At 40.7% G+C, this 25591-nt stretch overlaps 1 protein-coding gene across 1 annotated transcript in view; it reads right to left on the bottom strand.

Annotated features, from left to right (window-relative positions):
* Window positions 1-11280: 11280 nt before the first annotated feature.
* LOC125453086 (high affinity choline transporter 1-like) overlaps window positions 11281-25591 on the bottom strand; it is a 46962-nt gene continuing 32651 nt past the window's right edge. Inside the window, exon 9 of the mRNA XM_048532181.1 lies at window positions 11281-15816. Coding sequence (XP_048388138.1) covers window positions 15331-15816 — 486 coding nt within the window. The 3' untranslated portion in view covers window positions 11281-15330. The remainder of the gene's footprint in view (window positions 15817-25591) is intronic.

The raw sequence follows: 25591 nt of genomic DNA, 5'->3' as shown, positions 1-25591 counted from the left end.
ATGGCCTATTCCTACCAATTTTTTTAAAAGAAGTGTTCTTGTGTTTCTTATGCTCCTACAGCTCATTGTCATCCAATGCAGTCTGCAATTGTCTTGGTATGATTGGTACTCCAGCTCCATGGAGTACCTAGCTCAAGTTAATCTCTTACAGGTCTGCAGTACTTTATATCATCAAGTCTGAATTCTGCATAATGAATTTTGTCATGAGGATCTTTTCTGTAGTATTGTTGAAGTTCAACTCTTCCAGCTGCGAAGTCTGGAGATTTCTTCAGATACGTCTTTAATAAGTCTGCTTCCGCTGGAAGAGTTGAACGTTAATAAAACTACAGAACAGCACCTCGAAACAAGATTTGCTATGCAGAATTCACACCGCTTGACTTGAGGTTGTCAGATGAATTCTCACATAAAGCTCATGCAACATGTGCCATTTGGTAGCAATTTTGCTACCATCCTCTTTTCTGATACAAGGGCTGACTGATTTACAGTGGTACATCTGGTAGCCTAATGTAAAGAGCCTCTCATCTTAAATTAGACATAATTTATTGCAAGTTAGATTGTATAAATTATATTATTGTAACTTTTTTTTAAGAAAAACAGAGAACAAATAAAAAAGCACAGGAAAGGGCCTTTCAGCCCTCCAAGCCTACCCTGACACATTTTGCCCTTCTATAATAAAACTGTCTTTATTTAGAGGATCCATATCCCTCTATCATTTTCCTATTCAAGTATTTATCCAGTTGCTTCTTGAATGCTGCTATTGCGTCTACTTCCACCACTTCTTCTGGCAGTGTGTTCCAGGCGCTCACCAATCTTTGCATGAAAAGCTTGCCTTGCACATGTTTTTTAAACATCCCTCATCCCACCCTGGACCTTGAACCTGTGTCCCCTAATGACTGATCCCTCCATCCTAGGAAAGAACGTCATACTTATCCATGCCATTCACAAAATTATAAACTTCTATCAGGTCACCTCTCAACCTCCTGAGTTCCAGTGCAAACAAACCTAATCTATCCAACTTTTCTTCATAGCTAAAATCCCCCAGGCAATGTCCTGCTAAACCATTTCTGTACAGCCTCTTAAGCATTCAACATCCTTGTGGTAGTGTGGCGACTAAAACTATACGCAATATTCCAAGTATGACCTAACTAAAGGGTTCTATAAAGCTGGAGCATCACTTACCTATCCTTATACTCAATGCCCTTCTAATGAACGCAAGCATGCCACAGGCCTTTTTTATTACCTTACCTACCTGTGCTAGAACCTTCAGTGATCACTGGACCTGCACACCCAGATCCCTCTGCATATCAATACACCTAAGGGTTTTGCCATTCATTGTATAATTTCCACTTGTACTTGACCTTCCAAAATACATCACCTCCTGGATTGGGCTGGATTAACCTCCTTCTGTCATTTTTCTGCCCATACCTCTAACTGATCCATATCTTGCTGCATCCTCTGACAATCCTCCTCATTATCAGCAATTCTACCAATCCTTGTATTGTCTGCAAACTTACTAATTAGGCCAGCCACGTTTTCCTCCAAAGCATTCATGTACACCAATAACCTTGTTTCAAGGAGGGGAGTCAGAGGGAGGAGCATCTGGCGTCCAGTAATATGTATCTAACTTACCTCGGGGATTTGCGGCCTTGTTTCCAAGGGTGGAGTTGGAGGGAAGAGCTGCTGGAATAAAAAAAACCTACCTGGAAAGGTAACGTCACAGGAGAGCAGTGGTCTGGTTAGTTGATAAGAAATCTGCCCTAAACTTAGAAAGAGAACTCCAGAACTAATAAATAATTTAACTAACTGACATTAACTAACTAATAACTTAATTAACCAAGTAGAGATGGCTGGACAGGTGAAGTGCTGTAGCACTTGTGATGTGGGAGTTAACTCATCCCATTGTGAGTTGCAGTCACTACACCTGTGCAAGTGTAGGTAGCTCGAGGAACTTTGGCTCAGAGTTGATGAGCTGGAATATGAGCTTCAAACACTGCAGTACATCTGGGCGGGGGATAAGTATCTGCATGCTTTGTTTCGGGGCAGTCACATCTGATAGATTTAAGTACTTCAAATTCAGTCAGTGATCAGGAATGGCAGAGTGTGATTGCAAAGTGAGGCAGGGAGGGGGATCCTGATTTCAAGAATGAAGGACCCTCAGCTCTTGATCTTACCCAACACGTATGAGGTACTTGCTCCCTGAGGGGATGTGGAAAAGGGCTGTATGGAGGATGAGCCAGCTGACTATTGCACCATGGTACAGGATGCCATTCAAGAGGGGGGGAAGTGAAAAGACAAGAGGTAGTTGCAGGGGATTCTGTAATTAGGGGAATTGACAGCATCCTTTGCAAGCCGTATCGAGAGTCCTGAATGGCGTATTGCCTGCTCACTGCCAGGGTGAGGGACATCTCTGGCTGATTTGAAAGGATGTTGGAGTGGGAGGGTGAAGATCCAGTTGTTGTGATCCATGTTGGGACAACAACATAGGCAAGGCTAGGAAGGAGGACTTGTTTGAAGATTATCAAGCATTAGGAATGAAATTAAGGAACAAGTCCTCAAGGATTATAATCTCTGGCAAATTGGCATAGGGATAACAAAATTAAGGAAGTAAACAAGTGGCTAAAGGAGTGGTGTGGGAAAGAGGGGTTCCATTTCATGGGACATTGGCATCAGTTTTGAAACAGGAGGGATCTATATTGTTGGAACAGTCTCCACTCCAACTGTTCTGGAACTAGCATTCTAGAGAAAAAGATATATCGGGTGTTCGCTAAGAGTTTAACCTATTGAAATAGGTAGAAGGGAAGGGGAAAATGACAGGTAGTATAATGGTAGGTAGAAAAGGAAACAGCAGATTAACTTTTATGTAGGAGGGTTTAACTATATTGAGGATTTTGAAGGAAGTTAAGAGGAAGGAAAACTTAGGAGATATTATTAATGGAAACGTTACAATTCAAGAAGAAGGTATAAAAACTAGCCTAAAGACACTTTATCTAAACGCTTGTAGCATTCAAAACAAGGTGGATGAGTTAATGGCACAAAGTATTGCGAATGAGTATGATATAGTAGCCATTACGGAGTCATAGTTGCAGGATAGTCATGACTGGGAATTAAATGGGAGGGACAGACAGGAAGGTAAGGGAGGTGGTGTGGCTCTGATATTTAAGGACAACATCAGGGCGGTATAAGAGATGATATATGTTCTACAGAGAATAAGGTTGAATCCATTCGGGAGGAAATCAGAAATTCTAAGACGAAAACGTCACTGATAGATGTAGTCTATAGGCCACAAAATAATGACATCACACTGGAATGGGCAATTGGCAAAGAAATAACTAATGCCTTTAAAAATGGTGCAGCAATTATTGTGGAGGATTTTAATCTACATTTTGATTGGTCAAACCAGGTCAGTCAAGGCAACCTTGAGGAGGAGTGCGTTGAATGTATCCATGCTTTCTTGAACAGCATGTAATGGAACAGATGAGGGAGGAAACTATCCTAGATCTGGTCCTGAGTAATGAGATAGGGATAATTAATGATCTCATTGTTAGGGATCCTCTTGGAAGGAATGATCACAGTATGGTTGGACTTAGAATATGAATGGAAAATGATTAGATAAAATCCAATACGAGGGTCCTGTGCTTAAGCAAAGGAGATTACATTATGATGAGGGAGGAGTTGGCTAAAGCAGACTGGAAAAAAAGACTGTATGGTGGGATAGTTGAGGAACGGTGGAGGACTTTAAAAGCAAAGTGCTCACCGAAGTATACATCAGTGAAGAGGAAAGACTGTAGGACAAGGGCTAACCAGCCATGGATATCTCAGGAAATGAGGATGGCTATCAAATTAAAAGATAAGGCATACAAAGTGGCAAAGACCAGTGGAAAACTATAAGATTGGGAAAACTTTAAATGTCAACAAAAAGCCACGTAAAAGGGTATAAAGAGAAGTAAGGATAGACAATGAGACTAAACTAGCTCAGAATATAAAGACAGATAACAAAAGCTTTTATAAATATATAAAACAAGAAAGAGTAGTTAAGGTAAACTTTGGTCCTTTGGATGATGAGAAAGGGGGAATTAATGACAGGAAATGAGGAAATTGATGAAGCATTGAACAGGTGTTTAGTGTCGGTCTTCACAGTGGAAGACACAAATTACTTACCTGTAGTTGATGACAAAGCGACTAAAGTTGGTGAGGGCCTAGACACAATCATTATTGTGAAAGAGGTAGTGTTGGGCAAGCTATTGGAAGTATAGGTAGACAAGTCTTCTGGCCCTGATGAAATGAATCCCAGGGTACTAAAAGAGATGGCGGGAGTAATAGCAAATGCACTCATGGTAACTTTCCAAAATTCAAGAGACTGTGGGGCAGTTCCAGCAGATTGGAAAACAATGTAACGCCACTGATTAAAAAAGGAGGTAGACAAAAGATAGTGAATTATAGGCCGATTTGCTTAATATCTGTAATAGGGAAAATGTTTGAATCTGTCCTCAAGGAAGAAATAGCCAAAATATCTAGATAGCAATTATCCCATTGGGCAGACGCAGCTTAGGTTCATGAAGGCAGGTCATTCTTGACTACTTTGCTGAAACTTTATGAAGACATTACGAGCACAATGGACAATGGGGGCCCAGCATTTGTGGTGCATCTGGATTTTCAAAAGGCATTTGACAAGGTGCCACACAAAAGGCTGCTGCATGTGTTAAAGGTGCGCAGCATTACAGGATATGTATTAACATGAATTGAGGACTGGTTAACTATCAGGAAGCAAAGAATGGGGATAAGTGAGTGTTTTTCTGATTGGCAAACAGTGACTATTGACACATTTCAGGTATCAGGGTTGGGACTGCAATTGTTCACAATTTACATAGATGATTTGGGCTTGGAGACCACATGTAGTCTATCAAAATTTGCGAATAACACTAAGATGAGTGGTACACCAAAGTGTGCAGAGGGCTCTGAAAGTTTGCAGAGGGATATAGATAGTTTAAGTGAGTGGAAAAAGGTCTGGCAGTTGGAATTCAATGCTGATAAATCTGAAGTCATTCATTTTGGCAGGATTAACAGCAAAAGGCACGATTGCTTGAATGGTAAAAAATTGTAATATGCTGCTGTGCAGAGGGACCCGGATGTCCTTGCGCATGAATCGCAGAAGGTTGGTTTGCAGATCAATGGGCAATTAAGAAAGCAATTGGAACCTTGTCCTTCATTGCTAGAGGGATTGAGTTTAAGAATGGGGAGGTTATGTTGCAGTTATGCAGGGTGCTGGTGAGGCCACATCTGGAGTAGTATGTGCAGTTTTGGTCTCCTTACTTGAGAAAGGATGTACTGGCCCTGTAGGGAGTGCAGAGGAGATTCACTACATTGATTCCAGAGTCGAGATGGTTGGCTTATGATGAAAAGCTAAATAGACTGGGATTATATTAATTGGAATTTAGAAGAATGAGGGATGATCCTATTGAAACATATAAAATTATGAAGGGAATAGACAAGATAGAAGCAGGGAGGTTGTTTCCACTGGTAGGTGAAACTAGAAAGAGAGGGCATAGCCACAAAGTTAGAAGGACCAGATTTAGGACTGAATTGAGGAGGAACATCTTCACCAAAAGAGTTGTGAATCTGTGTAATTACCTGCCCAGTGAAGTAGTTTAGGCTTCTTCATTAAATATTTTTAAAGCTAAGGTAGATAATTTTTTGAATAGTAAAGGAATTAAGGGTTATGGTGAGAGGTGGGTAAGTGGAACTGAGGCCATGAAAAGATCAGCCATGATCTTATTGAATGGCAGAACAGGCTCAAAGTGCCAGGTGGCCTATTCCTGCTCCTGATTTTGATGAACAGCAGAGGTCCTGGCACTAATCTCTGTGGAAAACCACTAGGCACAACACTCTATTCTGAAAATATTCGTCCCTCTATTTCCAATAACTAAGCCAGTTCTGTATCCATCTTGCCAGCTCACCCCTTCTATCACGTGACTTCACCTTTTGTACTGGTCTGCCATGACAGACCCTGTCAAAGGCTTTTTGAAGTCCATATAAACAACATCAACCATTTTTTGCTCATCACTCATATTCATCACATCCTCAAAAAACCTGATCAAGTTAGTGAGGCATGACCTCCACTGCACAAAACCACACTGCCTATCACTAATAAGTCCATTTTGCTTCTAAATGCGTACAGATCTTGTCCCTGAGAATCTTTTCCAATAATTTCCCTATTACTGATCTGAGGCTCGCAGGCCTTTAATTTCTTTGGTTATCCCTGCTATCCTTCTTAAACAATGGGACAACACTGGCTATTCTCCAGTCCTCTGCGACCTAACTTGTGGCCAAACAGGATACAAAAATGTCTGTCAATGCTTCAGCAATTTGTTCTCTTATCTCCCTCAATATTCTGGGATAGATCCCATCAGGACCATGGACTTTTTTTTAAGATTAGATTCTCTACAGTGTGGAAACAGGCTCTTCGGCCCAACAAGTCCACACCACCCTTTGAAGCATCCCACCCAGACCCATGCCCCCATAACCCACACACCCCTGAACACTGCGGGCAATTTAGCATGGCCAATCCACCTAACCTGCACATCTTTGGACTTATCTATCTTAATAGTTTTTAAGACGCACAACACTTCTTCTTTTTCATTAGCAATTTGGCTTAGAAATTCAACATTCCCTTCCCTGAGATAATCCTCTACCAATTCCTTCTATCTGTTGAATACTGACTCAAAGTATTCATTCAGGACCTCACCAGCTCTTCTGGCTCCACATATAAATTCCCTCCTTTGTCTTTGAGTTGACCAACCCTTTTTCTGGCTACCTTCTTGTGTTTTATATATATGCAAAAAGCCTTGGGATACTTCTTAATCCTGTATGCTGAAGACTTTTCATGATCCTTTCAGCCCTTTTAATTACTTGTTTACGTTTTTTTTACTTTCCTTATATACTTCAAGGGCTTCATCATTTCCATTCCTGAGACCTTATATATGCTTCTATTCTCTTTTTGACCAAGGTCATTACATCCCTGGTCATCCAAAAACCACGTAACTTGCCATACCTAACCTTCATTTTTTTAAGAATCTGCCACTCCTGAACTCATATCAACTGCCTTTTGAAATAATCCCATACATCTGATATGGATTCAACCTCAAATAGTTGCCTCCTATTCAAATTTTCCAGTTCCTGCCTAACAGTGTTGTATTCTGCCTTGCCACAATTTAACACCCTCACCCGAGGGCTGTTATCCCCATCCATAAGTGTCTTAAAACTGACGTTATTATGGTCATTATTCACCCACTGAAACTTCACTCATCTGGCTGGTCTCATTTTCCAAAGCTGGGTCCAGTAAAACCCCTTCCCTGATTGGACTGTTTACATGCTGTGTCAGAAACATTCCTGAATGGTCTGTACAAAACCTGTCACATCCAAGCCTTTAGCACGAAGTGAGTCCCAGTCAATATAGTGGAAGCTAAAATCACCCACCAAAACAACTCTGCTATTTTTACATATTTCCAAAATCTGTCTACATGTTCTATCCTCTTTGTCCTGCTGGCTATTGGGAAGCCTGTAGTACATTCCCAGCATCCTTCCTACTCCTAAGTTCAACACATATTGCCTTGCTGCATGAGTCCTCTGATGTATCATCCCTCAGTACAGCTATGAAATAGTCCTCTAGCAATAATGCGACGCCTCTACCCATTTTACATCCTCTTCTATCACACCTGAAACATTCTAATCCTGAGGCAGTCAGCAGGCAGTCCTGTTCCTCTTTCAGCCATATCCATAATTGCAATAACATCATAGTTCCAAGCACCAACCAAAGCTCTAAGTTCATCTGCCCTGCGTATTATATTCCTTGCATTGAAACACATGCATTTCAGACCCCCACCCCCGCTCCTTTCAGCAGCATTTCCCTGCTTGTTCTTGTTCTTAGTCATGTTTGCCTTGGGTCTTTCTACCTCTCCTTCAATTTCTTCATTTTTTACCCCATTCTTCTAGTTCCCAGCCCCCTGCCACACTAGTTTAAACCCTTCCCAATCATGCTGCCAAGTACTCCCCAAAGTACACCTAGTCGTTCCCAGGTGTAACTCATCCAGTCTGATTTAATTGGGAAACTGTAAAGGAATAAATAGATTGCATAAAACAAAACTTAGAACACTCAATAGAAGAGCAGTGGTAATAACTTACTAATTTGCTCACTAATTGTCGGGGGTAAATCTTAATTGAAATGGCAATCAGTCCCACATCATTAAATGAAATCAAAATACATCCCTGAGCTATAAACTCAGGGTAATCAGCTTTGATTGCTTTAATTAAGTACGTATCCAAACAGTAAAGGACTCAGTATCTCAATATAATACACTCATAGACAAGAATAGGGTGGCACATATTCATAAATAATCAATAGATTACAACCTGACATCGTCTTCCTCTTTTCCTTTAGAATGCTTGGATTTACATAGCTACGTAGGGGTGAATTTTAATTCCCTAGATGGAAATGTTTGGTCAGTTACAAAATTACCACCTCCTAGATTACACGTCAACTGGGTAGACAATTTTGAATATTAGAATGGTTTGTAGCCAAGTCTGTCTATCAGGTTGATTTCTGAGTGGAGAATTAGCCATGAAAGTAAAATATACATGCGCCAAAGTCAAACCTCTACATCATGGATGAAAATGGGCCTTATGGCTTTCACAATCAAATTTCTAGATGAAATAGCTATTTTCTGTTCAAACTTAATGGATAAGTAACAAGAACAGAAATTACTTTAGAGATTCAACAGGTCTGGATACACTCGTGGAAAGAAAGCCAAGTTAGCTTTTCAGGTTTAGTGATCTATCTTCAGAGCTTTCTTCTGAAAAAGGATCACCGGATTGCAGCATTGACTCTGCTTACTCTCTATGCATGCTGCCAGATGAGCTGAGTTTCTCTAGTATTTTCAGTTTTTGTTTCAGGTTTCTGAGATTCACAGTCTTTGTTTATAGTGTAAAAGACAAGCGCATCTTCACAGTTCTGATATCGCTCCTGTAAATCTTGTTTGCATTTTCTTCTCTTTCTCTGAAAGACTGCGTGGTGCACAGTGCCCTTATTTCAGATAATAAAGATTATATATAACTTAACATAATTTCTTACTTTGTAAATTGGCCTCTGTAGTCTTTCTTTCTCATTCTATGAATTGCTTACTTAAATACTCTGAGGAATTTTTTTTAATGGGTAGGGATGCAGTGATTTAGAGTAAACAAAGAGTCTATTGTGAAACCCATTCAAGAGTCCCAGTTCCTTTCTTAGTTTGCTTTCCAGAACAGCTATGATTATCTCTCCCATTGGTGGTCTTGGCTTCAACTCCCCACTATGCAATGGATGAGTGTTAAATTGTATTTCTCTTTTATTTTGCCAGCTGTTCCTTTCCAAAACTCTCACCTTTTGCCCTGAAACCCCATTCCTACAATTTTGAAAGAGTTTCTTTCTACAATTTCGTTTGAAAGAAATTCTACCCTCTGGGATTTCCCACGGATGCTGCCAGACTTAGAACATAGAACATAGAACATAGAACAGTACAGGCCCTTCAGCCCACGATGTTGTGCCAAACTTTTACCCTAATCCTAAGGTCAATCAAACCTCCAACCCTACCTTATACTTACTTGTGAATTTCTACAGCAATTTTTGCTCTTGTTACTTATCCATTAATGTTGAACAGAAAATTGCTAATTTGTCTAGAAATTTGATCATGGAAGCCATAATGCTGGTGGGCTGAGAGGCGAGGTCTGGTAGAAGTGCAGGGGGAGACATGCTAGCCAATACATTCTTGTTCGAATTTTTTCCATGGCAGAATTGAATGAACATATCAAAGGGCAAGTTAAACAATTCAAGAGTTATAGGTATTAGCAATTCTACTTAAAACTCGTAGGGGAAATTAAAAGAATTAAATATCCATAGAAAATGGTTAAAGATGGAAGCTCAAGTTGGTGGTGAAAAGTCAATTTAAATAATCAGGTCACTTAATATTGACTGAACATTTTTCTGGTGGTAAAGTAATCATTGCCAGGCGCGAAGGCAATCTCGCTGTCACCACCTGGGTCAGGGCGTTTTGAATATGAGGGTCCTTGACCCAAGGATGGCTCCTTAGGTAGAGAAAGCACCTATGGTATCCCAGTAAACTATCCTGTTGGACCTGGTTCCTTGGAAAATCGGATTTTTAATTTTTCACTTAACTCTCTACTTTGAGGCCCCCTCTGATTCTTTGGACTGCCTCAGGGTGATCCACCTCTCACAGAGATTATAAAACTGCTGATTCTGAGATTGTCTTGGAAACATTAAGAGCCCACTATTCATTGGCTGGTGAGTCTTGAGGTGACTGAGTAGAAGGCTGCCTCAATTAAAATTGCTAACCTGGTCCCACTTCAGGTTTAATCTGAGAGCTGGTGGTGGAATTCTGTCCATTAACTAGAAATTCAGAGCAGAGTACTCCTGTTCTTGTACACAGACTCATCTTAAGTTACCCAGCTTTAATGCTCCTGCTGTTTAAGCTCTACAAAGCATTTATCTAAGCAGTTCTTTAACTCTGCTATCATTCTTTCCATCATGAATTACTTTTGTACTGATTTCTCATTCTTTTACTGCCCTTTATGAGCTTCAACCAAAACTGCTAATGCTTGTTGTTTCTTGAAACCATTAAATTGTTCATTTCTCCTCGGGCATGTGAATGATAGCTTCTATCTTGGGAGCAGAGGTTCAAGGTGAGAAAACAAAAATTTAAGGGAGATGTGCAAGGAAAGTTTTTTTCACGCAGAGAGTGGTAGGAGCCTGGAATGCACAGTCAGAGGAGGTGGAAGCAGGCACACTGGCGACATTTAAGAGGTGTCTGATGGTTACATGAATAGGGAGGGAATAGAGGAATATGGACCAAATAAGGGCAGAAGGTTTGCTTTTTCAGTTTAGCCAGGGCATGATGATCAGCGCAGGCTTGTTGAGCCAAAGGGCCTATTCCGTTGCCTTACTTCTCTTTTGTTTTGTTCTGTTTAAACCAAGACTGCAACTCAATCTCTAAGGTGCATAAACCAGCTGTTCAATTGTTGTGTATTGCAACTAAATTGAAAGCTTTGGCTAACCACCAAGATCAGATATATTAGACTGCAATTCCCAAGCTACCGATGCCTGAAACTTGGCCTATTCACATATCCAGTGCCCTGGGCCAGACCAGACCACCTCCCCAAAGTATTATAAGGAGATAGCCTAGACATAAATTTTTAAATTTATTTAAAGGCAGATGCCATTTGATTGGTCCACAATTAGGCTTTAATTAAAACACACTTTATTCTTACAATATAGTTACAGTAAAAAGAAGAGGAATGGCACTAAGATCTATTGGCACTCAAATGAATCACTGTGTCAGGCTGAAACTGGAATCCCATTAGGGCTCTCATATACAGATTTAGAACCCAAGTTTCTTTATCTTTCAAACAGTATCTTGGTGGTGCTCTGTTGAGCTATGCAAAGTCATAATGTCACATTGTGGAACACCCAGCAGACTTGAATCATTTTTCAAGACAGTGGGTTGACTATTCACCAAAAAAATCCATGAAGTCACATTATTATCTTTAGAAAGTATCAGTACAATTCTTTCAGAAATGCCTAGACTATACTCTCCACACGTACATAGGCATACACATACAACCATCTAACACATCATTGTAAACACAGGAAGGATAGGTGAGAGGATCATCCTCAATCCATTTTTTAAGAAATAAAATTAGCTTGTAAAAGTTAGTTAGCACCTGATTAAAAGAAGGGAATGAAAGTCAGGACTGATGCTGTAAATCCAAAGAGGTCAGTCTAAGGATTTCTCGGTATTGGTCCCTAACAGTTCCATAGCTCACATGGATATTTTCACTTGTGCTGGCTGTCTTGAAGTAGATCCTGGGGATTGCTGGATGGGAGATGTGGCGTGGTGAAATGATAAGGAGCCATTGCAGCCTAGCAGGAATGTGGCGGTATCAGGGAGGATACTCCTGTAAGAAGCTAAGATTAGAAATAATATTTGTTGGTAGCTGTTTTTAGCCGAAGTATTTTCTGTAAGTTCTGAGATGAGGCCTAGAAAAATCTTAAACTGGTGTTAGATTTTTTTTCACAAATTGTTGCTCTTTATTTTCCCAAATTAGGTCTCCCAAGGATCTAGGTTTGCCCCCCTCCTCCTAATTCCAGCCACTTACTACCTCTTGGTGTCATTAATCTGCAAACACAGCACAATTTTCCTCATGTATGCAGTAACATCCAACTCTATTTCCCCATCACCTTTCTTGACCACTCCAGAATCTAAAATTGTCAGTTTGTTTGGCCAGCCTCCAGCACTGAATGAGCACTATTCTTTTCTCAATTAAATATCAATAACACTAAAGGATTGTGCTTCATTCTGTCTCAAACTTTGTTCCCTCACTACCCACTCTACCATTCTCACTGGTAATTGTCTGGGGCTGAATCAACTTTGTTGTCACATTTGACCCCAATCTGAACTTTCAACCAATCTTCTGTGAGATCACCTAGACTGCTCCATAACTAACTGCAAAATATCCTCTAATTTTGTCCTTGTTTCAGCCGACTTGCTATTGAACTTTATTTCATGCCTTGCTTACCTTCAAATTTGATGACAATGCTCTCCCACATTACTTAAACTTAAGGTCATCCAAATTTCTGTTTTCCATGTCTTAACTTGCATAAAGTCCTACTGGGCCACTTCATTTTTTGTTTGCTGACCTACACTGAGGGTTTAATTAAACGGAACTTAACATTACAAAGCTCATACTCCCTCCACGGTATTACCCATTCCTATTTCTAAGTTGCCACACCCTCCAATATGCTTGGCCTCTTAAATGTCCTGATTTTGAATTGCTCCACCAGTGTTGGCCATGTCATTAGCTACTTAGCATCCTCTTCTTAAACTTCTCTTTCCTCCTTCATGATATTCCTTAACGCCTATGTCTTTGAAGTCTTTGGTCATCTGCCCAAATACCTCTTGCAGCAGCATTGTATCAATTTTTTTTGTCATAACATTCCTTTGAAGGGAATTTTCATCAACTTACATAAATACAAGGATTTTTTGACAACTTTGCCTGGAATGCTTGAGCATGATCAAAAGCCTATCTGAGCATGGGACATAGCCCTTGAAATAGGCCGTTTTTGTCTCCAGTTTTCTATTTTGAAAGCAGATGCAACAAGGTCTAACAAATGTATTGAATATCCTGAAAATATTTACATGAATCTTGGAATTGAAATAAAGACACCAGCTATAATTCCAAGGTTTGGACTTTGAGTCCCATAGATTCCAAATTTTTCAAACAGGCTTTCTGAGGTCCCAGTTCATTGGACAGTGGGTTGGCAATCAATGTCCAGCACAGTGATCAGCTTTTGGCCCAGATGATCACTTTTGGGTTTGGTGTTCACAGATCGGGCATTTCTCAGCTTTGTAACCCTGACCTAGGAAGAGCTGTCCAGGAAGGTCATATTTTCTTTCTGGGTGGAAGGATTCATGAGGAGTGGTACCAGGTGATTCCAGAATGAGACCAGAGGTTACTTGATGCAGGCTGAGTACAAAGACTGCTTCTGTACATTGCTAAAAATTTCATGAATCTAAAGGAAACCCTCCTAGTCCTCACTCCTTACGCCCTTTTGGCACTTTCGAAGCTCCATCTATGTCAACTGCATCCCACCTCATACTCTCATGCCCTCCCCATTGCAACAGCCTGCTATACCATTATGCAAACCTATGTTCCTGTGTCCATATCTATGACCCCCTCATGCAGCCAATGCACTTTATGCCTTTTACTCCCCTTCAATAGCTGTTCACATCCCGTATACCCCTCATTTCTGGCCTATCATAAACTCTACCACTCTATGCAAATCTACATATCCCACCATACCTTGTATGCAACTCTACTAACCCCTCATGTTCCAACAAATGTATCCAATGTCTCTTTATGCCAAATTACATTAACACATGGTTGTCATCATCCTTTTCCTTTCCATGCCAATTCACCTCCATCAAAGGGCAGCTTACTTCTTCCAAATGTTCCCCAGGACAAGATCCACAGTGGTACATTACTTCTCCAAAAGAGCGCCTTAGCTATTTAAATGAATCCAGAACATTCAGAACTTTTGTTAACTGATACATTCAGACATTTGCCTCACCTTATCAAAATGATGCAGGAGTGGAGGCAGCTGATGATTTAAATGACTCGTTGTCTTTTGAAACCACAAAAGCAGGAATCAAGCACCAGCTCTATTCCACAGGCCTTCCTACCCAGAACAATTCCAGTAGAACCAAAAAAGCAACAGAGTTTGCGTAAGACTCAAACTAATTAAGTGCCCTTCCAGTCTCCAAGATTGCCACCTCCAGTAGCCCTGCGGATCGGATGCTGAAATCCAAAAATACAATACTCAGACCTTCACATATTATTTATCTCTTATTCAGATCTAATGTCATGGGGCCCCTTGAGAAATAAATGTCATCTATTTATAGATGTATATGAGTGGGTTGATATGAGTGGGAGAATATAGAACATACCAGATGCTGTCTGCGTTAACTGACATTCCTCCTTGTAAAAAGCTCAAATAGAGTGATTCCTGCTGAGAAATCTGTCGAATAGACAAGAGAGGAAACACTCTGAAGTGACAGTTTAAAACAGACAAGGGGTGGGATCAGTGCCATCCAATGAACATTTTTTAAGTAAATTTGAGGGTCATTTTGATTTTTGTGTCCATGAATCCAGTCTAACCCTGTTCCAATTGTTACTTAATGAAGTCAGAATTAGTTCCACGTTTATAACTGATACTTCAATGTCTTGAATTTTTATGTGTTAGAAAATTACTGCTCAGCTTAATTCATGAATGTCCTGAAATAGTATGCGAGACAAACAGAAGTTAACACCTTCTAATTCCCAAAGTAGTACCGATCTCCATTCAAATTTCTTATCAGAAGATCAATGAGCCAGTATTTGTACATGTCTAGAGATTTTTGGTGACAAAATCCTCTGTTTCTCTGAAATAACAATTTAAAAAAATCATATCTCAGCATAACGTAGCTGTGATTATTGTGAGTATATGAAAAGAATGGCGAATTTCTTCAGCTTCTATCTTTTCATCATAACTTCAGTGTAAGATCATCTGAAATCCTGTTTCCGCACAATGGGAGATTCCATCACACTTTCGCAGAAGTGGCAGAGAGAAGCACAATATAAATTCTCAACAGTTTTATTAAAAATAGTAATTTGAGGAACTTATGAACATTAAAATACTAATTGTGACATGTGGTTCTTGTCAGATTCCAGTTCATGATTGTTGCAATCTTATAACATAATCTGCTCCTCCACTGTTGCAGGCAATTCCTGAATTTTATCAACAATTTTGAAAACATCATATTTTGCAGGTAGAAGCTTTCTCTTAAATACAAATAAGGCCAGATATGAGAACATGACAGTTGAAATTAAGGATAGCAACATTGTGAGAGTTTTAAATGGAAAGAGTTGCTGATAAGTGCCATTCTCAAAGGAAATGCCTGGATATTGAATTAGAGGCGGGATTTGAAGGAATGGTTCTCCAGCTAATAGTCTCAAGGTTAATCCAACAAAATACCCTGCAGCTGATCCATATGTATTTGTGTTTGGAATGAAGAGGACACAGACAAACTGTGGAAACAATATGGCATACACTAATTCTGAACTCAGGAACCACAGACCATAAATTGAGTTTGTCAGAAGTGCCAGTGCTGTAGCTGCAGCTCCAGATAGAACTACTGTTGCTCGCATAACCCATATCACCTCCTTCTCAGCAGCCTGTGGATAAAATTATATGCTTGATCAATAAGCTATGACAACATTTTGCTCTAATCATTTAACTCTAGTATGCTGAGTACGATTCATGGCAGTTAGTCTCTATTTCTCAGATGCCAATAGGCAATAATCAGAATGCTTCCCTGCAGGGAGGATAAATCAGAAGGGGCCATTAATCTATATCTCCCCATGGCCAATACAAACATTGTTACAACAGCTTCCCGTTTTTTCAGTTGAAGAACATTTGTGATGTGCATGATCACCAACTGGGACTAAAAGAAGAGGAGCCCACATAGATGTAACGCAATTAGAATAATCATACAATGTGTTATGTGGTTTTGAGTAAGATCTTTCTACTACATGATGTTATATATACTCTTAGAATATAGACTGCACCAGGAAAGCAATGTTTATTACTGCACATTCTAAATTCACTTTGAAAAAGGGGAGCCAATAGCCTAATGGTATTATCACTATACTATCAATCTAGACATCCCATTAATGTTCTGGAGACCTGGGGTCAATTCCCACCGTGGCAGATAGTGGAATTTCAATTCAAGAAAAATCTGGAATTAAAACTCTAACGATGATCAGGAACAGAGGGTACTGCTAACGAGCAACTGAGGATGATCCTAGGAGAAGTTGGCTCAGTCTCCAGTGACTGCCCAGGAACAAATAAAAGGAGACGAGCTACAGTGGAGCGAGCATTTTGAGAAGGGCTACTTTGTGGTTGTAGTGCTGCTAGAGGTTTAAGTGTGGCTATTGGTGAAAATTGGGCTTCTGTGAGCTGGGCGATCATCAAGGAGGTAAGGTAATATTATGTTCTTTGTCTTGGTGTAAAGTGGTAGAGATGGCAGTTGGGATAGTGGTGTGCTTCTTCTGCTGGATGTGGGAAATCATGGAGCAGAGTAGTGTCCCTGATGATTATGTCTGCAGGAAGTGTGACTGGCTGCAGCTCCTCACAGACCACATTGTTTGGTTAGAGAGGCAGTTGTGGAGCATACAGGGGTCAGAAAGTGTGATAGATTCTAGTTACAGTTATGTGGTCACATCGCAGGCTTAGTCAGGTAGATGGGCAACCACCAGGAGTGGTAGGCAGGTAGTACAGGAGTCTCCTGTGGCTTTTCCTCTCTCTGACAGGTATATTGTTTTGGATACTGTTGGTGGGGATTGCCTCTCAGGGTAGTACAACAGCAGCAGCCAGGCCTGTAGCACGGTTGTGGCTCTGATGAAGACCAAAGTCAGGCAAAGTCAAGACAAGTGTTAGTAGTAGAGGAATTGTTAATCAGGAGCACAGACAGGCATTTTTCTGGCCACATTTGAGACTCCAGGCTGATCTGCTGCCTCGTTGGTGCCAGGGTCAAAGACGTCTCTGTGTGGTTGCATGAAATTCTGAAGGGGGAGATTGAGCAGTCAGAGGTCATTGTATTGAGGTCAATGTCATTGTACAATGACATTGGAAAGAAAAGGGATGAGGTCCTGAAGAGTGATTATAGGGAATTAGGCAGAAGGTTAAAATGCATGAAGTCAAGTGTGTTAATTTCTAGACTACCTCCATGTGTTAACAAAAGTAGGAATAGGAGCATTTGGCGGATAAATGCACAGTTTAAGAGCTTGTGCAGGGAGCAGGGATTCAGATTCTTAGATCATTGGGATCTCTTCTGGGGCAAAGGTGACCTGTACAAGAGGGACAGGCCACTCCTGAGCTAGAGGCCGACCGATATCCCGGTGGGGAGATTTGCTAGAGCCCCTTGGGGGCTGTTAAACTAGTCTGGCGAGGGTGGGGGTGAGGTGGGATCCAAAGCAATAGGAGACAAAAGAGAAATTGGAGGACAGTACAGAGATTAATGAGAGCAAGTTAAATAGTAAAGACTGTGTTGGTAATTCTGGTACCAGACAAGGCAGGCAAGAGCACGACAGGAGTCAAGGGAGGTCTGGGTTAAACTGCATTTATTTCAGTGTCAGGTAAGGCAAATGAACTCGGAACATGCATGGATACATGGGACTGGGTATTATAGCTATGACAGAAACATGGTTGAGGGAGGTACAGGTCTGTCTGTTCAATGTTCCAAGGATACACATGCTAATGGAAGGATCAAAGGGGAGGCAAGAGAGGACGATGAGTTGTGTTTTTGATTAGGGAGAAGTTCACAACAGTACTGAAAGGAGATATTCTTGATGGTTCATTTACTGAGTCTCCATGGGTAGAACTGAGAAATAAAAAGGGGGAGATTACTCTGATAGAATTGTGCTTTAAGCCCCCCAGTAGTCAACAGGAGATTGAGGAGTGAATATGCAAGGAGATCACAGGCAGCTACAGGGTTGTATTAATAGGGGATTTTAAAATGCCTAACATCGTTTGGGACTGTCATAGTGTTAATGGTTTGGATGGAAAGTAAGTTATCAAATGTATTCAGAAAGAATTTCTCATGCAGTATGTAGATGGTCCTACTAGAGAAGGAGTGAACCTTGATCTCCTCTAGGGAAATAAGGCAGGGCAAGTGATGGGAGTGTTAGTAGGGTGTTCACTTTGGAACCAGTAACCATAATTCCATTTTTAAAGTAGCTGTTGAAACAGATATATCTGGTCCACAACTTAAAGTTTTAAATTGGAGCATGGCCAGTTTTGATGGCCTTCGACAGGAGCTTTCAAAAGTTGATTGGGGGAGGCTGTTCGCAGGCAAACGGATTTCTGGTAAGTGGGAGGGCTTCACAAGTGAGTTAATGAGGGTTCAGGGTCAGCATGTTCCTTTTAGGGTGAAGGGTAAGGCTGGGCAGGAGTAGGGAACCCTGGATAAATAGTGTTATTAAGGCCTTGGTCTTGGAAATGAAGGAGGCATATGATATGTATAGCCAGGTGGAACCAAGAGAACTCCTTGAGGAGCAGAGATAATGGGAACTGCAGATGCTGGAGAATCCAAGATAATAAAATGTGAGGCTGGATGAACACAGCAGGCCAAGCAGCATCTCAGGAGCACAAAAGCTGACGTTTCGGGCCTAGATGGTCTAGGCCCGAAACGTCAGATTTTGTGCTCCTGAGATACTGCTTGGCCTGCTGTGTTCATCCAGCCTCACATTTTATTATCCTTGAGGAGCAGAGATTGTATTGAAGTAAACTTAAGAGAGAAATCAAAAGGGATAAAAGTGGACACGAGGTGGCATTAGCAGACAAGGTAAAGGATTCCAAAGACATTCTACAAGTCCATGGAAGGCAAAAGAGTAACGTGAGAGAGAATAGGACTTCTTAAAGATCAACAAGGTCATCTACTTGTGGAGCCACAAAAGATGGGTGAGATCCTAAATGAATATTTCTCATCAGTATTTACCATCAAGAAAAGTAAGGATGTTAGGGAACTTGGGGAAATAAATAGTGATGTCCTGAAGTGTCCACAGAAGAGGAGGTCTTAAAACGCATTAAGATGGATAAGACCCCAGGGCCTGACGTGAAGTGTATCCCAGAATTTTGTGACGGTCTGGAGAGGAAATTGTGGGGCTCCTAGCAGAGATATTTGTATTATCGAGAACCACAGGAGAAGCGCCCAAAGATTGGAGAGTGACTAATGTTGTGCCAATATTTACGAAAGGCTGGAGGGAAATGTCTGGGAACTACACACCAGTGAGCATTAAGTCCAAGGTGTATAAGTTATGAGAAGGTATTTTGAGGGACAGGACCTACAGGCATTTGGAGAGGCAAGAACTCATTTGGGATAGTTAGCATAGCTTTGTGTTTGGCAAATTGTGCCTCACGAATTTGATTAAGAATTTTCAAGGGGTGACCATGAAAGTATGGTAGATATTGTTTATGTGGATTTTAACATGGTAGATTGTTGAGTGACATTAAATCTCACCTAGGGATCCAGGGAGAGCTAACCAATTGGATGCAAAATTGGCTTGATGGTAGGAAACAACAGGTGGTGGTACAGCGTTCTTTCTCAGACTGGAGGCTCATGACCAGTGGTGTGCCACAGTGATTGGAGCTGGGTCCACTGTTATTCATCATTCATATAAATGATTTGGATGAGAATTTAGGAAGAATGATTAGTAAGTTTGCAGATTGATGGTATAGTGGACAGTGAAAGAAGGTTACTTGGGATTGTAGTGAGATCTTGAACAACTGGCCCAGTGGGCTGAGGAATGCAAGATGGAGTTTAATTTAGATAAATGCAAGCTTTTGTATTCTGGTGGGCCAAACCAGGGCAGGACTTACACAGTCGGGCCTTAGACAGATCTAGGGGTACAGATTCATAACTCCTTGAAAATGGAGTCACAGATAGACAGGTCGGCGAAGAAGATTTTTAGCATGCTAATTTCCATCAGTCAGGGCATTGAGTATAGGAAATGGGATGTCTTGTTGCAGCTGTACAAGACGTTTGTAAAGCCACATTTGGAATACTGAGATAAAAGTTGTAGAGCTGGATGAACACAGCGGGCCAAGAAGCATCAGAGCAGCAGGAAGGCTGATTTTTTAGAAGGGTCTAGGCCTGAAACGTCAGCCTTCTTGATGCTGCTGTGTTCATCCAGCTCTATACCTTGTTATCTCAGATTCTCCAGCATCTGCAGTTCCTACTATCTCTCAGCACCCTAGTAAATATTTCTCTGTACTCTTTCTAGTTTACTGACATCATTTCTATAGTAGAGTGGAAAATCTGAAATAACAAGGTGTAGAGCTGGATGAACACACTGTAGTGATTCTATAATTCTAAGGAAACTTTGGTTCATATTATAGAGCAAATGGTTTTATTGATATTGAACCAATTGATAAATTGGTTTTATTAAATTGATACTCAGTATATTATGCACAATATTTCTGCAGATTTTCATTGAACAAACGAAGACTTAGATTTATATTGTTCAGGGCTCTCCAAAATGTTTCCAGTCAATGAAGACTTTCAGATAAGGATAGAGACAGAAAAACTGCAGATGCTGGAATTTAAGGTAGACAAACAGGAGGTTTCAGAACATAGCAAGCCTGGCAGTTTCAACTTTTTTACAGCCCATCTCTAATTCTTCTTGAATTGAATCGGTTGCTTGGCTATTTATGCAGACAGTTAAGAATCAACCACATTGTTGCTGGTCAGAAGTCTCATGTTGACAGGTAAGGACAGTAGTTTCCTTCCCTCAGGACATTAGTGAATCAGATGAACTTTTATAACAATCGATAATGGTTGCATGGGGAAAATATAATCACTGTGTCTAAGGTTTTGGACTAGATTTGTAGCTCGGGTTGTGGGTGTTGAGGTTGGTTGGCTCGTCGAGCTGGTTTGTTGTTCTACTGACGTTTCATTACCATGCTGGGTCACATCCTCAGTGCAGCCTCTGAAGCGTCGGTGTGTTTTCCTGCCTGGTTTTTAAACTCCGGAGTCCATTGAGATGGATTGCCTCTCTTCCGGTTTTCCTTCAGAGTGGAGACCCCATATACAGTACACTATGAAGGAAAACCGGAAGTGAGGCAATCTAGCTCAACAGACTCTAGAGTTTAAAAACCAGATGGGAAAACACACTGACACTTCATCGGAGGCTGCACTGATGATGTTACCAAGCACGAAACATCTGCAGAACTTCAAACCAGATTGGCGAGCCAACCAACCTCAATCACAGTGTATTGTAAAGAATGCCTTGGCTAACATGTACACACAGAGTCCCCAGTTATTGAAGCAACTGATTACACTGCAGCATTTCATCATCCAATCTTTATTTACTGAAGAAGCAACTAAAAGGAAACTTGAAGTTTGATTATATTGAATAAAAAAGTAACAATTTATTATGTACTGCAATTTCTGCGTACAAACAAAATTCCTGTTGTAAAAATGTTGAAAAGAGCAGGAACTACACTGTATACAATACAAAAACAGATTCAAAACAGATGAAGAGTCACCGGACCCAAAACATTAATGCTGATTTCTCTTCACAGATGCCGCCAGGCCTGCTGAGCTTTTCGAGCAACTTCTGTTTTTGTTATTGTATGCAATATAGTTGAGTTTGATGCTAGAACTTCCTTTGAGTGAACTAAGCAGCACATCTTGTTAGTCTGGTGCTACCAGTTGGTTTACTTGTGAGGCCATAAACAGCTTATCTTAGATGTCAGTTTCAGAGCTCTTTGTGACCATGTAGGACAATTACAAGTATCAATGTCACAAAACACTTTGCCCTGCATCGCCTTTTGATGCTTGTAAAGAATTTTCCAATTTTAAACAAATAATATGTAGCTGCATAAAGCAGCAAATTCCAAACAAATACAGGGCAATGGGTGCAGCTCAAACATTTCAACTGTATGATGGGTTTGCAACTGCACGTACACTTATGTGTTCATAGATTCATACAATGCAGGAAAAGGACCTTCAGCCTATTGAGTCTGCACTGATATAGCTACCACAAATGGTAATCAAATCCTAATTTCCTTGCATTATCCATATCTTTAAACGCTCAAGATATTTGAAGGTGGATATGGGTACAATTACAGTGTTTGAAAGATATTTAGATAAGTACATGACTAAGGAAGGTTGGGAGGGATATGGGCCAGGAAAGGCAGGTGGGACTAATTTAGAATGAGATTATGTTCAGTATGAACTGGTTGGACTGAAGGGTCTGTTTCAGTGCTGTATAACTCTGTGACTCTATGACTCTATAAGTGCTCATCCAAATATTTTTTAAAGCTTCTAAGGTTTCCACTACTTTTTCATTCCAGATTCCCACCACGTGCTAAGTGCAAAAGTTATTTTTCCAAATCTAGTCTGAATCCCCTGCCCCTTACTCTAAAATTATGCCCTCTTGTGATTGAACCCCTGACCAAAGGGAACTTTGCTCATTATTCACCCTGTCCATATCACTCATAATCGCAATCATGTCCTCCCCTAGTTGTCTCTGCTCCAAAGAAAACAGCCCAAGCCTGTCTAGTCTGTCCTTATATCTCAATTTCTCTATCCCAGGCAACATCCTTTTTAGCTTCTGCCATACCCTGCCAGAGTACTATCACATCCTTCCTGCGATGTGACCAGACTGCATACAGTACTCCAGATGTGGCCTAACCAATGCTCTGTACAACTCCAACATTACCTCCTTGCTCTTATACTGTATACCCTGACTGACGAAAACAAGTGTCCAATGTGCCTTCTTAACTATCTTATTCATGTGCTCTGCTAACTTTAGTGATCTCTGAATCTCTGAATTCTAAGTCCCTCTGTTCCTCTAAGCTACCCAGCGGCCTGCCATTCATTAAATATCCCTCCATTTTTTTTCTTCCATAGTGTATCACCTTTCACTTATTGGGGTTAAGAACCATCTGCCACTGGCTTGCCCATCTGACCAACCTATGTACATCTTTCTGTAACCTACACCCATCTTCTTCACTACTAATCACTCGATCAATCACTGGACACTGGGCTTGAATCACTCAAACAGCCTTCTACTGCTCTCCTTTGTGTCCTTTTAGTAGTCAGTTTCTGATCCATTTTGCCAAATTTCCCTCATTTCCATGTACTTTAACCTTCTCAACCAGTATCTCCTGTGGGATCTTGTCAAAAGCTTTGTTAAAGTTCATATAAATGACTTCATCTGAACTTCCCTCATCCACACACTTAATTACATGTTCAAAAAATTCTAACAAATTTGTTAGGTATGACCTCCCCTGACAAAGTCATGCTGACAATCCCTAATTGACTCATGCCTTTCCATGGGGGAAATTAATTTGCTCCTTCAGAATTTTCTTCAATACTTTCCCTAACACTGACATCAAGCTCACCAGTCTGAAATTTCCTGGTTCATCTTTAACACCTTCCTTTAAAAGTAGAACCACTATAGCTGTCCTCCAATCCTCTACATAGCCAGAGAAGAAATAAGACATTTGTGTCAGAACCCTTACAATCTCTTGCCTTGCCACCCACAGCAGACTGCAATACAATTCATTCAGGCTGTGGAATTAGTCTTTTAAGCCTGACAGACTCTCCAATTCCTTCCTATTTCCTATGTCAAACTCTGCAAGTTCATCACAGTCCTTTTACCTGAATTCCATATCTACATTCTCCTTTTCCAGAGTGAAGGCTAAAGAGAAGTATTCATTCAACACTCTTCCAATATCTTGTGGCTTCACACACAAGCATTCAGTCTCTCCACCACTGATGCTCTGTAACAGCAGTGTGTACTATCTACAAGATACACTTCAGAAATTCACCTCAGACACCGCCTTTCAAACTTATGACCACTTCCATCCAGAAGGACAATGGCAGCCGATACATTGGAACACTTTTACCTTCAAGTTCCCCTCGAAGCTACTCACTATCCTGGCTTGGAAATAAATCACTGTCCTTCACTGTCGCTGGATCAAAATTCTTGGAACTCCCTCTGCAGTGGATATTTTGGGTCCACCCATAGAAAGTGGACTGCGGCAGTTCAAGAAGGCATCTCACCACCACATTCTCAAGGGCAATAAGGGATGAGCAATATATGCTGGACAGCCAGCAACAGCCACTTCCCACAAATGAAGAACTAAAAGGCTCCTACGCCTTTTTAAGTATCATAGGATTCTCTCTAATCCTGTTCTCGAGTGCTTTTTCATGCCCACTTTTTGCCCTTCTAATTGCTTTCTTAAGTTCTCTCCTGCACTTTCTGTTTTCTTCTAGGGCAGCTGAACTGCTCTCTTTGGACTTGCTAAAAGCCTTACTCTTCTTCCTCATCCAATCCTGAATTGTACTAAGTATTCAGTGTTCTATGAACTTATTGCTCCTACCTTTCCCTCTAAAGGGTATATTTTGGACCTGTATTCTCCCCAGTTCCTTCATGAATTCCCTCCCTCCATTTCTCCAGTGTAGCTGTACCCACAAGAGCTGTTCCCGGTCTACAGTAGACATAGTCTGCTTTATTTTAATAAAATCTGCCTCCTTCAATTCAAAGCATCTTTTGCAGACCGTCTTTTCCGTTGTCCAAAACAATTTTGAACTGTACCGTGTTGCGGTCGCTATCGCTAATTAAAATGCTTGAATATTTAAGTGCTTCAGTTAAAGTATTTGAATCCAGATGAAAATTTGTAAAGTTCTCCAGACCCTTTGTATGCAATGCTACATTGGAGCACAGTTAGTACCTGATGATGTTCTGGGATCCAGGTTAGATATAGCAAACACTCAGCATCATATTTTTAATCAGACTGAGTAATTAGTACTTAGTTTCCAGAAAAACTATGTTGAGGGGTTCTATGACAATTACTCTTAGTTTCGTTTGATTTCATTTAATATTTACACTTGAGTCAGGAAGATTGTAAATTCAAGTTGCACTCCAAAGAAATTAAATTCTTGGCAGGAAGACTAATATTACTCATGCAACACTCCCTCAGAACAAATGATGTCCTTCCTTTTTAGATTGGATATTAAAATCTGCTCTGTCAGGTGAATTTGAATAATCCAATGACACTCCCTCAAAGAGGAGTTGGGGAAAGGGATTATCTATTTAGCTTGGCTGGTATATGGTCTACACATAGAAATGATTCTTTGGTCATCATTGTTTTGCTATTTATGCAGTGTGTTGCACACAAATTGGCTGCCACATAACAACAGTGACTACACTCAAGATTTTCATTGGCAATAAAATGTTGGGACAGCCTGTGGTTGTGAAAAGCACAATATAAATGCAAATCTTTCCTTTTTCTCTCATTGCATGTATCACACCAACCCCAAAAAGAGCAAAAAAAGTCTTCAGATTTTGCTAGGATTCACTTCAATGACTCACAATATGATAGGTTAATCGGGGGGTGGGGGGCAAAGGGTGTACATAATAGGTGTCATGGAACAAT

This window comes from Stegostoma tigrinum, chromosome 6 (genome assembly GCF_030684315.1).
Source record: "Stegostoma tigrinum isolate sSteTig4 chromosome 6, sSteTig4.hap1, whole genome shotgun sequence".
NCBI lineage: Eukaryota > Metazoa > Chordata > Chondrichthyes > Orectolobiformes > Stegostomatidae > Stegostoma > Stegostoma tigrinum.
The sequence above is the reverse complement of the archived record's forward strand: the minus strand, read 5'-3'. Positions and strand labels throughout refer to the sequence as shown.